At 44.3% G+C, this 14,914-nt stretch overlaps 1 protein-coding gene across 4 annotated transcripts in view; it reads right to left on the reverse strand.

Moving 5' to 3' along the window:
- The window catches only part of CRTC1 (CREB regulated transcription coactivator 1), a 59,477-nt gene that overhangs the window by 10,131 nt on the left and 34,432 nt on the right, over window positions 1–14,914 (reverse strand). For 2 of the 4 annotated variants that reach the window (XR_002101793.1, XM_019538350.1), the window contains exons 7-11: window positions 14,366–14,409; window positions 13,140–13,360; window positions 6,478–6,614; window positions 5,188–5,439; window positions 2,332–2,433 (exon numbers count right to left, since the gene is read on the reverse strand). Coding sequence is in view for 3 of the 4 variants with exons in the window: in XM_019538350.1 (XP_019393895.1) it covers window positions 2,332–2,433; window positions 5,188–5,439; window positions 6,478–6,614; window positions 13,140–13,360; window positions 14,366–14,409 (756 nt within the window). In the remaining variant the exon portion in view is untranslated. The remainder of the gene's footprint in view (window positions 1–2,331; window positions 2,434–5,187; window positions 5,440–6,477; window positions 6,615–13,139; window positions 13,361–14,365; window positions 14,410–14,914) is intronic. The other 2 variants (XM_019538352.1, XM_019538351.1) reach the window with 2 other exon arrangements.

Here is a 14,914-nt window from a genome sequence, read left to right on the forward strand (position 1 = left end):
GTCAGGTGCTAGGAAAAACAAGGAGCAATAAACAAGCCAGTGTTAATGAAGAGCCATGCAAACACAGAGCTACGGACCACACGCAGAGCTTTTCAATTCATGTCTCAATGGAAAGTTCCTTAGAAATCAAAAATGAGCATTTGGAACCAAAGAGATACCAGACCTCAGGCTGGGAGAAGGCAAGGAATGTTTTTTGTTGCATGCACAAGGTGTGGCAATCAAAAGGCATATTCTACATTGCTGGGGCTGTGTGGGACAGTCTCCCTAAAACTAGTTGGATAAAAGGCAACAGGAGGTCTAGAAAGTCACCCCTAGATCACCCTCCCTTTTCCAGCCTCTACTACATCATCAGCATCTTCCAGTGTCTCTCCTGAGGATGCTCTGTCCTCTTCTCCTGTTGAACTACCCCAGTCTCAGGATCTGACGTTCTCCCCTTCCCCACAAGCCAAATATTCACCCTGCATCTTCCTCCCTCTCAGAACACTCCTTGGTGTTCACAATCTTCCAACCGTAGCTATACTGATCTTCCACGCCCACCTGCTGCTTACCTGACACAGCAGGGAAAGCGCGCCTCCTAATTCAGCAGCACTGAGGAGTGGTTTTTGTTCTGTTCCAGATACCAAAATACATCTTGCCTGTTTTAGCCAATTTAGCTTCAGTTCTGCTGATTTAGCAAATTAAGTCCCAGCATTATGATTTTTTTATAAGCTGGACTCTCACAAATATCTAAATATGAAAACAATTTAAGAGACCGAAGACAAGTGGATAATGCAACTAAACCCCAGCTCCTTCCGCACTGCGCAGCAACCACACAGCCCTTTCTCAAACACAGTGAAGCCAGTGCATGCCAGAGGGAGTGCGACTAGTGTGGCTGGGCAGGGGATACCCCCTGGCAAGAGGCTGCCACATTCAAAAGGTTTTGGCTGTTTGGAGGTAACATGCCTGCGAACACAGGAAAGAAAATACTGAGCGACTATTCAATAATGGATCCATTCTCCACTGGGGCCAAAATTCAGCCCCAAACTCACCCAAACATAAGTTCTCACACCACAAATTGCCAACAGACTGGTTGCAGCGTTGACCCAATGGCAGCCTCGAAAAACAAGCCTTCCTTTGCTGTCTACACTGAGCCAGACAGACAAGGCAGAGTTAGCAGAAGCAGGTAGAAGAAACAGGAGTTTTAGTGGGAGTCATATGAGGGTTAAGACAATCCACACTGACAGCCCTGACCCTCAGCTATATCACTCAGCTCCAAAATGAGCTCCTGGCAGCAAGAACTGACACTGACTTTGAAATCAAAACGGGTAAAACATTTATCTTAATTATCTTCAGACGTCTGGGGGCTGGACCTGATGATCTGTAAGATCCCTTCCGGCCCCTAAAAAAAGATGAAAAAAACCTATGAAATATCCCCTTTTCCAAGTAAAAACCAAAACAGGAAATGGAAGGTCAGATCCTGCAGTGCCGCCCCGTGAGAGCCTCATACAGCCTGTTGCCGCAGCTGGGATCCAGGAAAGGCAGCAACTTCCACTTATTTTAGTCCTAAACTCTTTTGCCACTGAAAGTGGGCCGTACTAGCTCATTCCAGCTGATCGGCAACACTACAAAAAACAGCAATTCATTATATCTGAAGTGCCCCACTGTGGGTGCATTAAAATTCCCGCTGAACTGTTTAAAGAGATGCACAATGATTTTGCATGTGTGACTTATGCACGTATTCATCTTTACACCGATGGGAAAACAGCCACCCCGCAAGACTAATGTTGACAATCTACTCTGGCACTTCCCAGCTGTGAGATCTGGTGACTGCCTTCTCTGAGTGATTTCCTACAGGGGTCTCTTTCGAAGGATGCGTTTCTCTCATCAAGCAGCTCCTGGGGTGCCTGCACTGGGTGACGCGAGTGGTGTTGAGGGGCAGCAGACATGCAAAACCAGCCTGCTCCTTTCTCTCTCCAGCCTTAGACATTCACTCAGACCCCACCTTCCTACTCCTGCCACCTGGTCAACCAGTGGAGGCATAAGCATCCCAAGGGCTAATATTCCCTTTGCTGTAAGGGGCCTTTCTGGATGCTTGGTTTTGTTGAGCTCCCCACAGAGAAGAAATCTGAACTTTAAAAAAGTTTAGCGGTAGCATCAAATAAATAAAAAAAAGTCTTAATTCACCAGCTATTGAAAAACTCTGTATCTGAATGAAACTGTGAACAGGATGAGACATCAGTGATACATGAGGCACATACAGTTACAAGTGAGACAACCATGGGTCAGTAATGGAGAGACTCAACTAAAAACACACACAAGAAGCAAGGCCTGTGGAAGCGCAGAGTCCCTTACTTGAGGGGAGCTGCCAGGAGAGAAGCCTTGATTGGAGACAGGAGAGGTGGGAGACTGGTTGGCTGGGGATCCAGCATTACTGCGGTACTGCTGGAGTGACGCCTACAGAACAACACAGAATTAAAGACCATGGGATTGATGGAAGGTTGAAACGTTATCTACTTCTTGGTGTACAGCTTGGGGAAGCTGGGCGAGACCACCTTCAACAGCTCTAGGATATCAGCAGTGACACTAGTACTGTAAAAAAATGCCCCAAACAGGAGGGTTGAGATTCAAACGTGTCATGGTCTGGTTTCTAACGAGGCAGGACAGGGCTGTCAAATATGGGAAAATTATTATTTTCATTTTTTTTTAATCCTGCCAGCCAACATTCATTGCAGAAAGAGTGGTCTTCTAAGATAAAGTCATTTTTAGCCTCTTAAATTTACTGCCCTCTTCACATATTATTAATTTGTGCCAACTGCCCTTAGCTAAGTGACATTAGCATTGTCTTTACTAGCTTAAAGAATGAGTTTGGCTGTATTAACTAGAAGAAGGTTAGTAACTGAACCTTTTTGCAACTACATACTTTCCCACTGCACCAAACACTGCCTGAAGATTCCAGCTAGTATTTTTAGGGTAATGCCACCTATAGTTTTATGGCTTTCAGTCTTAACAACTTAAGACATGTTCATATTTATATGTGTGTAATGGACCTAGATTTGAGGAACCAAGGTAACACCCACACAAACTCAAACAACTACAATGCAGCTGCTTCAATTTAAATAATGGCGCTTTCTACAAGGCAGGCCTTGATGATTTGGAGAAAAAGCTGTAGTCCAAGAAGTCTGAGCAAAGGGTAATTTAATCAGAAAGTCTTACAGCACAGGGACATGCTACATTAGCATCTTGTGCACCACTTCAAGTGTTCAGATCAAGTGTAGCTCTGCTTCCCAAGAAGCGTTTTCTTAGGACCCACAAGATTCAGGTACTGTATCAAGATGCCACCAAACAGACCTTAGTGGGTCTGGAGAAGATAATGCAAAGGCTTTCCATGAGACAGCACTGTAGCATAGAAGTAGCTTTTAAAACAATCCAAGTTTACATGTGCACCATTTCAGCTGTTTTGCAGACAGACTTAGTATCCTGAATGTTAAGGGCTTAAAGCTCTTTAGGATGAGGAAAGCGATGTGGAAAGCAGAGAATGAAGAACAGAATAATCTGTATTAGTTACTGCAAAAATTGGGGAACCAGAATGTTCTGGCTGCGGTTTTCACTGGCTGCCACTTGGTAACCAATACCCTTGACTTCCATCTTCACCTTACCCTAAGAGAAGCAACCTCTTTCAAGAAGCAGTACCGTTTACCAGCACAATCTGTTCAAACTCAATCCCCACAACAAACCCACTTTCCCATCTGTCCCTCTGTCCTGCAATGGTTCCTTCTCCTGATCCAAACAGCTGCACTGCTGGGGACAGATGTTCCACTGGAATCAGTGCCAACAAGTCACTGTCACTCAGAGCAAGAAAAGCAGCAAAGAACGTGCCCCGTATCCCTTCTAGCTACAGGACATCATCTCAGAGCTGGCCTGGTATCCTGAAGCACCCTCAGAAATCTGGATTCCAGTGTAGGAAGAGACAACAATTTTACAATAGAAATGTTTTGGTTTCTCAGTTCTTCTCTGCCCCTGAATTACCACCACGTGTACATATACTAAGTTTGGTTTTGGTTTTTCTGTTCAGAGACCTGAAAGCAAATAAAACAAATCCTACTTCCCCTAAGAAACAAACTTTGGTCCAAGTCTTTCTCTTAAAGTGCCATGATTCAGAAACAGTTTGTCTTGCTTTCTGCGAGTCCACTGAAAACCCTCCTTAGCACTGTTTTCTTTTTCAAAGTTCTGATATCTTCTTGTCTTGAATGAGAAACCAATGGGGGACACCAACCGACCCTGGGACAAAAGGCCACTACGCATGCAAGTCTGGAAAGAGGTAACTTGTTCCAGGAGCATGAGGATATACACATAGCTGTCTCAAAATTAATCTGAACCAACTCGGTTCTGGCACCGTAAAATAAATGCATTTCAGTTTTATGAAACCCCAGCCTTCCCCCATGCACATAAATGCTGTAGGCTTTCACCATTTAAGGCTTGCCAAATTTAAAGGATTCTTCTCACTTTACAGACACAGCTGGTGCTAAAATGGCATTTTAAGTCAGCCTGTCCATAACTGGTTCATTACTGTTTTCCAGTGTCATATAAAACTATGGCACTAATTGAGCATGCCCACATCCCTCCTTGTAAAAAGGTGGAGGGCACCCAGAACTGCAGAGGTGTTGTCTAAGAGGAATCTGGGTTTTGTTTGCTTCTTCTTAAGCCCCTCCAACATGTTATACCTCAAGCTCAGATGTGTCAGCTTAGAATTGCTCAGAAAGCCTGTCACCGCAAGACAAAGATCTTTGGTTGTTTTGTTTTGTTGGGTTTCTCCTGACATCCGGTCCAGAGACTATATACCCAAACCTTGAGTTTTTCAGTTTAAAAAAAACCTAACATGTTAAAATTATTTTATCTTAGCCTAAATCTGGGTCATATCCATCCTACCAAGCATTTCAGAAACCATATTCAATGGTTTAAACAATGGTTTGGGCCATTCCATATGCTGGCCATCATGTGCTTAAATGATTTTTAAGGCATTATGTTTAAACAGCGTTAGATCGATTCAAGTAATCTGTGGTCACGTCCAGGGTAGAAAGTGCCTAAATACATAATCATTACAACTGCTGCCTAGTTCAAACTCTGACAGCACAGGCTGACACTGCTTTCTCTGGAAGACAGCTATTTGTTTCCAATTATATCGTCTTCAGTCACAGTTCAAAAGCTTACCGAGGTGATGTCTATCCCCATTGAAGGCTGGCTCTGGCTGCCTGGAGGTGACTGTGGGATGGTGGAAGGTACCGTAACTGAGAGTGGGGGAAGCTGTGTTCCTCGCTGTAAACCAGAGGTCTGCATTAAAGGGGTATTTTGAGGCAGAGTACTTGCCACTTGGGTCTGCTGCTGTTGCTGTGAACTTGTCTGTGTAAAAAATGGGTATGGTGGAAGTTGCTGTTCCAGAGACAATGCGTCCATCGCCACAGCCTTAACGAGAAGAACAGGAAAATACACAGGCTAGAGAGAGTTCTGGTCATTTCTGAAATGCTTAAAACTTTCACATCAAATGTCTAAAACCCTCGGGGTCTCTCAGGCCATTTGGAAAGTTACCCTGGCTATGGCATTTACACATTCAAAGATGCATTTTAAGGGACTAATATAAGACCCCTAAGTTTAGGATTTTGAATTAATATTGTTGTGGACTTTCCCACATTGGGTCAGCGGTTTTCAGGAGCCCCCTCAGAGCATGCTACGTAGGGCAGAGCCTGGGGTCTGGGCCACTCTTAGGAACTACAGGTGTTTCTTACACGATTCACAATGAAGCATGAAACCCAAGAGCAATGAAGCATACAACCTTGTGACAGTATCTTTAAAAGAAAATGTTGTCCTTCGTGTTGCTTGTATCAGAGCCTCAGGAGAGAGAAAGTGAAATCTACAGCTTTCCCAAAATGTTTCTTCCATTCTCTAACAGATTAAGTCAATTCCATGATCCTCCTGAGCCCCCTAGCAATAAGGCTCATGTGCTTAAGGTATACCAATTTCTTTACCCAAAGGTTACTGGAAGCGATTTGGCTACTATCACGTCTGACTGCCTTTGACTCCCCAAGCCACTGAGCAGATACCCATTTACAGATGGATCAACTTGGCATGAACTGAGGCCAGGTCTTGAACTCATCTCTGAGCCAAAGACAGATGCCTTAACCGCTCTGCCACCGCAGCCCATATCTGAGAGAACACACAAATATATTTCTGTGGAATCAAATAAGCCTTGCTGCTAGCTGTTTTAACACAGCTCACCGACAACAGCCACAGAACATTTTATTAACAAAAGAACAGGATCGCTAAAGGGGATATTTCTAAGAAAATGTTGCAATCAGGGCCATACCAGTCTTGCAGCCAACATTTTCCTAGATGTAAACAGAGTACGAAGCAGCCAGCTAACACTCTGAAACATTACGACCTGGAATCAGGTTCGTTATCCTTCTGAGCGTGCTGCTTCCCCCAGGTTGGCAAGCAGCCTCCTACCTGTGTGATTGGCGACAGAGGGGAGAGCGTGGGAGACATCTGCTGGGACTGTGGCCGTCTTGAGTCTGCATTCAACGAGAGAGGACTGACAGCCGGCTGCCGATGCTGCTGGGAAGAGGCTTGCGTTGTTGCCATTCCTGCCATTGAGGAAGAAACACGTTTACATGGGACCGGTGGCAGTGATTTGTTGGCGCCTGTTTATGGTAATGATTAGTTGATATGAAAACGTTATGAATCAAGAACAGCTGAAATGTACAACTGCTTACAATAGAAGTACTGAAAACGTGGCCTGAAAGGGGCCCTGGGCAGAAATCCTTAGCAGTTCTGGATTGGATTTTGCAGTGGCAGGTGCCTACTGATCACATATGCTTACATATGGATGCTGCCATGTAATTAGCCCAACAGTTCTCTGACTGATTTGCAGATCCTTTCTGGATGATTTGCAGAACGAAGTGAAAGAAACATTCTGAGAAGTGGGTGATGGGGTTTTTGGTACAAGGAATGGGAAAGCAGGTCTCCGAGATGATCCCTTTCTAAGTAGCCCACACACTGAACATTAGCATTCCTAAAGCTGAAGAAACCAAATGTGAATGTCCATGAGCAAGTGAAGTCATCGCACTGCCGTGGAGCAAACTAGTGCTAGCAGTGCCACAATTTACCTGCCTGAAACAGCAGAGAAAGGTATTTTTTACATTCATCTCATGCTCCCAAAAAGCTCATTATCAGTTTCATATTCTCGCCGCTTCTTAGGCCCCATGTTATGGATGCTAATTTTCCCATATCAAGTAAATTCCCTATGGCTGCAGGCATTTCTGCTCATTCATACTTGTTCTCTCTAGGGCATCTTTCATTCAAAGAATGTCAAGTGCTGAACAGACATTAGTAAAGCCCTCCACAGTCTCCCTATACTATGTGGGGGGATGCATCCATATGTAATGATGCTCATACATAGCACAAGTATGAAGACCTGGACAGAAAAAACCTGCTTGCCCAAGTCACCTGCGAGTACCTGTGTTGCAGGGGGGATCCTCTCATTACTGAGAGATGAGGTCAGGTTAGCAGGGAAGGCGAGTGTCAGTGCTTTGCATAAACACCTGTTAGAGATGCTCCTGAGTTTACACCATGCCTGCACTCTTAAATGAGATCTCAGATCACTTCAGGATGTTAACAAACACAAACTGTTTCCCAGCGCAGTAGGAATTACGCCCATTTAATCACTGGACAAATCATGGCATAGAGGTTAAATGATACTTTTCAAGGTCAGAGAAATATGAAAACCTGCAGCGCTGGAAACTGAACCTGAAAGTCTCAACCCCCAGACTCCTGCTCCAACTACCAGTAAATACCCTTTACATTCACTGGAGAGGCTGCTGTTGAATGCTAAGCTGTTCTCTTCTTGGACCCTCATGGAGATGAAACAAGTAATCTCATGTTGGAAGACTGCGTGTCATCTGCTTTGTCAGGACCAATAGGATCTGTCCTGCAACACAATATAATCCCGCGATCTCTCCCCACTGACCAAATGCCACAGAATCCCAAACAACGCTTCCACTGACCAGACCAAACAACTCAGCCATGCTGCATACGTTAGAGGGAAATGGTACAACTGGCAGGCAAGGAACAAGGACAAAGCAAGAAAGAGATTCATGTTTAAGTGTAGCAGATTTGTCCTCATGTACAAATGAGTTGGACACACAAGTGGTTTTCATTATAAACTTAACGGCATTAGATGAGATGTGGTTGCTTCTATGTATAATTCTTACCAGGTAACATTTGTCAAGGCTCTGTATTCACTTTGACCTTTACTTCATGTTTTTAACTCCAGCTCATCCTTGAGAGAATGGAACAGATGCAGCACTCACAGAAATATGGTAGAACATTAATGGAAGGGGTGTTTTCCATTCTTAATTATGACAAAGGGCTCTCTGTACCCACTGGAAGTTGTTATGAGACGCAAGACTACCAAGAGATTGCCAGAGCCTTTGAATCAGACTGTTCTACCTTCAAAGCCACAGAATGTAATTTCAAGTGTACTCGCACGAAGAAAGGAGGGTAGAAGCTCTTTTTCCATGTGGCTTTGAGACTATCTTGAACAGCACTCTGTTTCAGAGCTCTTGGCCAGCTGGAGAGAATACCCAACTCCCCAATCAAAGTAGTGGGAGAAGTCGACTTAGAAGAACTTGACTAAAACTAACCACAGGTGTTAACAATTCTGGGGGCGCAGTGACGGATCAGGGTGAAAAGATGACAAAACAAGAGCTGTGAAAACCTGGCTACTGCAAAAAAAGACCCAGGGGGGAGAAGAGACAAACTACTCCAGCCAACCGGTTACAACCATGTTCACCTCTGGACTTGAAGCTCCAGAGAGCAACTGGCAAGAAAATGAAGAGGGCGGAGAACGGAGTAACACGGTAGGGCATGTGTGTCTGGCTCCTGAACTGCTTTGCCTAGGGAACCAGGTGCAATCTCTGTACCCGCCGTATCTACGGTCTTTCTACCTCCCAGACGGACTGCAATTCCAAGGGGCTGAGGTACAGGGCTGTGACCTCTCATTACATCTAGGTCCACACAGAAGCAGTACTGAACAAGGCAGTTCTCATACAAGATTGCTGCCAGATTCAAAAAGGTGGCGGCGGGGCGCCATGTCCCTGAAAAGGTCGAGAACCACTGAAAGAGTATACCAAAGGAAACCAGGCTCAGTGGAAAGAGGCATTCCCTGCGCAGGAGGAAGTCAGGTGTGGAAGGGCAGAACGCATCCTGGGCTCCTTGGAGAACTCCGACCCAAGCCCGCTAGGAGGGCTTCAGAGGGGCAGGAAGCCCAGGCTGCCAAGGATCTAGAGGCTCTCTGGTGGGAAACCAAGCAGGTCTTGAAACCCGATTCCCAACAGAACAGCAGTCAGCAGGATCTTGGGGAACTTCAATGAATCAACAAGTTCTGGTGGAAAAACATGCAGATCTACATTTCTCTGAGCAGTTCTATAAATCCCAACAGGTGGTTTCCCCAGGGCTTCTGAGGACATGTGCTCATTTGCGAGTGCATATAACGCACAGACATGAGCAATGAGCAAAGCTGATGGGAAGGGCTCAGTTGAGAGAGTATAGCTTTGTTACAGTCTCATTGGATAGCAGGAAGAATAATAAGAGAAGGAAATGGAGACAGAGTGCTAGGGGAAAAAAATCTTGCCTCTATCCCTAGTTAGACTGTGCAAATTTTCAAAGCAAGAAACAGAATCCCCCAATGATTGAAATGTGTCCGTCTAGACAGGAGGGAGGACAAGTGCATCAAGAAAAAGCAAACCAGCATTGGGTGATGAGGAGAAAGCAGGTAAGGGACAGATCTTTGCCCCAGCTAATTTCTACAGTTGGCTTCAAACCTGAATCAGGAAATGCTTTTGGAGAAGACAATCGCGTACTGAACGGCTTGGTTTTGCACTATTTATTTTCCTAATAATGGAGTATGCAAGGGATTTGGCAATCAGACCTGGCCTAACTCCATGGAAAGGAGTTTGTTTCCTTGTAACAAACACTAGTTCCCTTATACTTCATATAGGCCAGCGCAGGTGTAACTGCATGGAGGCCAACCACTGGCAACTCTCCACTGATTTCAAATGCAAGAGTCAGATGATCAGCCAAGACCAGCCAATTTGCTGAAGCGCTGAATGCTGTTGATTTCTGTATGGCCTCAAGCAAAGACAAGTTCAACACGTCAGCAAATAAAACTACTTGGAACTGTATTCTTACTGCAGACTTTAAAATATTTGTATTACATATATACACATATAGTCATAGCTTATGTACAGATCAAATCCACTTGCTTTGTATTCTTCCAGCTTCTCAGTACACTAGCAGAGAATATTTAAAAAACAGAGTTTTCTAGAGTGCTCTGCTCAAGAAAGTACAACACACTTTTTTATGAACTGTGATCAGTCACACAATGGTTCTCTTTTATTGCAACTGTCAGATGATCAAACTGCTCAGAGCCCCAATGTAGCCCCGTACCTCTCACAAATATGGCCTCAGAAGAAAACCGGCTGTTCGTCTCGGTGCTTGGGTATCACAGGGTAACCCTGGAACGGATAAAGCTCCAGAGAACACACGGGCTATTCAGAACCCCTCTTCCAAAAGCCACTTGGAGCCTGCAATGTCAAGGTCCTTCATGGACCCTGGCAGTTTAAATGAACAGGGGCTAATCAAGCTCAGGAGCAAAGTGAAGAGCCAAACTCTACATTGGTATCATGCTACCAGAAGGATGTTTCAAACCCCAGCTCACACAGCTTGGTGGGTGGACAAACACAGCTCAGCTCTAGAGCAATGGTTTTCAATCTTTTTTCATCTGCGGACCCCTAAAAAATTTTGATTGGAAGTGCAGACACCTTTGAATTGTAAGTGTGGGTATTCACATATTTTTAATTGATCACAGCCATTTTCACACACCCCTTAGACACAGTCTGCAGATCCCTAAGGGTCTGTAGACCACAGGTTGAAAACCACTGCTCTCCTGGATACCATCTACAAAGAATTACAGACAGACAGTTTCCAATAAAGGAACTGTTCTAGAGGCATTACAAAGCAGAGGAAAGCTTTCCATGTAAAATATGCAATCAAATTGGAGCGCAAGGACTCTATAAAAGAAAATAAAACTAACTGAATGTCCAAGAAGATGTCTTGACATTACTGGCACCAAAGAAAAAATCCTGTATCATCAATAGCCAAACGTTAGAAAGTATGATGGAGAAAAGGCACCACACTCTAAACATCCTGGTTTCTTCAAAACACAGCTTTACAGCTCCACCAAATACACACAGGTATCGGCCATCCAGAATTCCCAAACCACATTCAGAAATCAAACACCCTTATGAGCCAATGACTCCCATCTGGTCACAACACAAAGCAGCAAGCAACCTCCAGATTTGTTCATCTCATATGATTCCTACAAGTTTCAATCTTCTACGGTAAAACTGCAAGATGCCGTCTAACCTGCACACATTCCTAACTATTTCCTGAAGTGCTGCATTCAGGAGGGCTCAAGATTTTGCCACCAGACTTTGAATTCTTGGATTAATCTTACACAAAATAGCCCCAAGCACCAGCCCTCCAGCACAACTTGGAAAAGAGCTGCAAGCTCCTGGGCCACAAGGTTTTGGGTTCCTGGCCCCATTCACACGCGATTCAAGACCCAACTGCATGCTGCCAGGTTCTCGGGCACTGCTCACTACCTTCAGCCATCGGGGACAAACTTTAAAAGAAAAGAATTTACTTAGCTGCAAGCAATGCAAGGTTTTCCCAGATCTCGTTCAATGTTATCCAACTGGCATTCTCTAGCTGCCATCCTCTTCATCTTTCATTCACCTCACATACCTCCTTGTTTCCAGTGAGGAAAAGAACTCCTTTTGCTCATCTTCCCCATACAAGTATCGATACCACATGCTGAACCTTTGTCTTTTGTCTCATCTCATGACCAGTCTATGTCCCTTCCCTTTATTTTTTCCATTCCTCTGCTCCTTTTGAAATTATGTGCAAATAGTATGGATCAACAGTGGTGGACTATGCAAAAAGGAGAAAGAAGAGCACAGTACAACCAGGAAAGCTTTAAACAAGGAAATGAATGCTATGCTGGCAGCATTCATTTAGTGCCCCTTGGGCAGGTGCCTTACAAAAAAGCTGTTTCTTTCGTACTAGTGTTTTCAGCGTCTAGCTGCCGAGGCAACCAGAATTATTTCTAAATAAAATAAAACCCACGTTAAAGATACTTTTTTCTTTATGAAAACTGGTTTGGGCCATTTGCTTTAAAAAGTTTACTGGTCCTGAAAACACAATACAATTTGTACTGGTCCAAAGGCATTTTTTCAGTGTGGCAAGTAACAGGATTTTTAATGATCTGTAGTACCGCAAAGCCCAAAGGCCCCACAGTTGTAAAGGCTCGCCTGGCTAATCCCTGCACAATCACAAAAACCTCTGCATGAAAAGCAGCTCACATCCTGGAGGGCACCACTCAAAGAGGAAGCTGGATGGAACATAAAGCCAACACGGGCCAGGGTGATGATAAGCATATACCTTAATGTTTCATTACCCCTGAAAGCCTGGAGTACTTAGGATCTCCTAAAAATGAAGCAGTCAAGCTAACAAATGCTCCCCACTAGAATATATTTTAGGGGCTTCTATGTTTATTCAGTTGCCTAACAGCCCACGTTTGGTTCAGGTAAAACAAATGATGCGATATCTCAAGAGAATTGCCATACCAACAAATGGAGAGAGAGACTAGAAACAAGATACCAAGGAGCTTGTTCCAGAGGTTTCCCTAGCAGATTCAGTGTGGCTGGGACTCATTAAGTGAGTGGAGTTACTGCCAAAATCTACGACACTGCACCTCCCCTGTGAAGACTCGTACAACAAACAGAATTAGTAGACTCATGTGCTAAGAACATGGGAATGTTAAAGCCTGGATGTAAATTACAGATCAACGATCTCGGGTTTATGTTTCCTCATCCAAAGTGCTTCATGTGAGTTGTTAAGAGAAATCAGTTTGACCACCAGTGAGATGCAATCACCTCACAAGTGAAACAAAGCAGCTGCCTGTTAATCTTCAGCACAGATGATTAGGACAGGAAACAGCACTTTACTGACAGATAAACTGCAGTTGGGTCCTATGACAATGTTATTACCCTGACTGGCAGTGCTGATGCCCAAGTGAGTCAAGTTGGCTGCAAGATTTCCGGTGCTGTTGGAGCTACTCAGGGCTGGGAATGTGGATTCCTCAGGATCCAGTGGCGTTGGGAGGGGAGAAGGGAAATGAATGTTGGTCAGGTCTGGCAGGGAGCCGCCTGTGTTGTGTGTGGCAGGAATCAGCGTTGTAGTGTTCTCTTGGTCAGCTGATGGAAAGATGCTACATTGGGGAAAAAGAAAACACAACAGCAAAAGTCAGCTGAAACTTTAATGTACATGCACCCTTCCTGCAGGGTGTAAAGTCCATCTGAAGCTGCTCTCCAGAAAAAAAATTAAAATATACGTACAGTATTTACAACAGTCAGTGTTAGAGAGCATCAGTATTTACCCATGATAACAGGTTTTCAGCTGTGTGTAGTTGCTTTCCTATTTACACCAGAGGGATACACTGTGCATTGCAAGGTGATTAGGATCCCTCAGGTGCTTCTATTTAAGTGACACTAGTTCTGCTTGAAGTGTATGTAAAAATAGTCACGCCAATATACAAGATTCTCTTGTATCTTGTAATCAAGTTAAACCTGAATTTGCCTGCTGAACAGCCTGACTAGTAAGACTGGGAAGCGTGCACAGCCAACGAACACCCAAATAAATGGTCAGTCACAGACATTCCCCTCCCCCCAAAAGTTGGATTATTTGGTTGAGTCTGCTAGATGAGCCCCAAGTGCATAATTTAGGGTCTTCAGAGGTAAAGGGAAACTCATGCAACTCTCAGGCTTTTGCTTGTACCTACGGCAGTTTTACACATCCTGGGTCCTCTTTCGGTATTTCATGATCCGAGGGGCTTTCAGCACATAACATGTTTTGCCAATAATCCAAATGATCTTTATAGCTCCCTGCTTTACAGACTGGGATTGGAGGCACTAAGAAAAAACAACACACGGAGCATGCCAAGCTCTTTGATTCGGGTCTAATCACATGGCTTCTGGATAATTTGGCAACACGGCAGAACATTCTACAATGTTTTTACCCGGGCTGTCATGGCCAAGCAAATCAGGCTGGAAGTAACAAAAGAATTCATCATGTTTTCAGAGGTTAAGAGCAGCTTGATTAACATTGTTTCATCGTCAGTGTGGACAAAACATAAATCAACACAGCTTGCGAAGCAGGAAGCTTTGGTCCCGTCTACCTACGTGCATTCCTACAGATTTATATAACAAGAACTTACTTGATTCCCGGAACTTCACACGATTTAGGCCTTGATGACCCCGTCTAAAACAGAACAAACAGATTATAACAGAGAAAAACAAGATACAAAATAATGCTTAGGAAATCATGCATTTAAAATAGGAAATTGATTCCTTTCCTTAGTTTCAGGAGAGGTGTTTCTACACACTGTTTAAACTTTCTCCTCGGCTTAAAGGCTTACTCAAGGCCACAATTTCGGAACTGAAACCCATATGGACTTTAAGACATTCAGACTCAGAGTTCAATTATAAGTATCATCAATATGAAACAAAAAGTAAAACACCTTTTTAAATTGGTAGCAGTTGTATTTTTATTAAGCAGACAGCTACCACATTTCCCCAAAAAATCTAAGCTTCTTGCCCTAACTCAGGAGATGCAGATACTACGTGTCCAAGTCCGCTGGTCCGGACGATCTTCACCCTAGGGTTCTACAGGAACTGGCCGAGGTCATTGCGGGACCCCTGGCGCGGCTCTATGAGCACTCGTGGTGCTCTGGTGAGGTGCCGGAGGACTGGAAGAGGGCCAATGT

The sequence above is a fragment of the Crocodylus porosus genome, unplaced genomic scaffold, assembly GCF_001723895.1.
Source record: "Crocodylus porosus isolate Cpor-Errol unplaced genomic scaffold, CroPor_comp1, whole genome shotgun sequence".
In the NCBI taxonomy this organism is placed as follows: Eukaryota; Metazoa; Chordata; order Crocodylia; family Crocodylidae; genus Crocodylus; species Crocodylus porosus.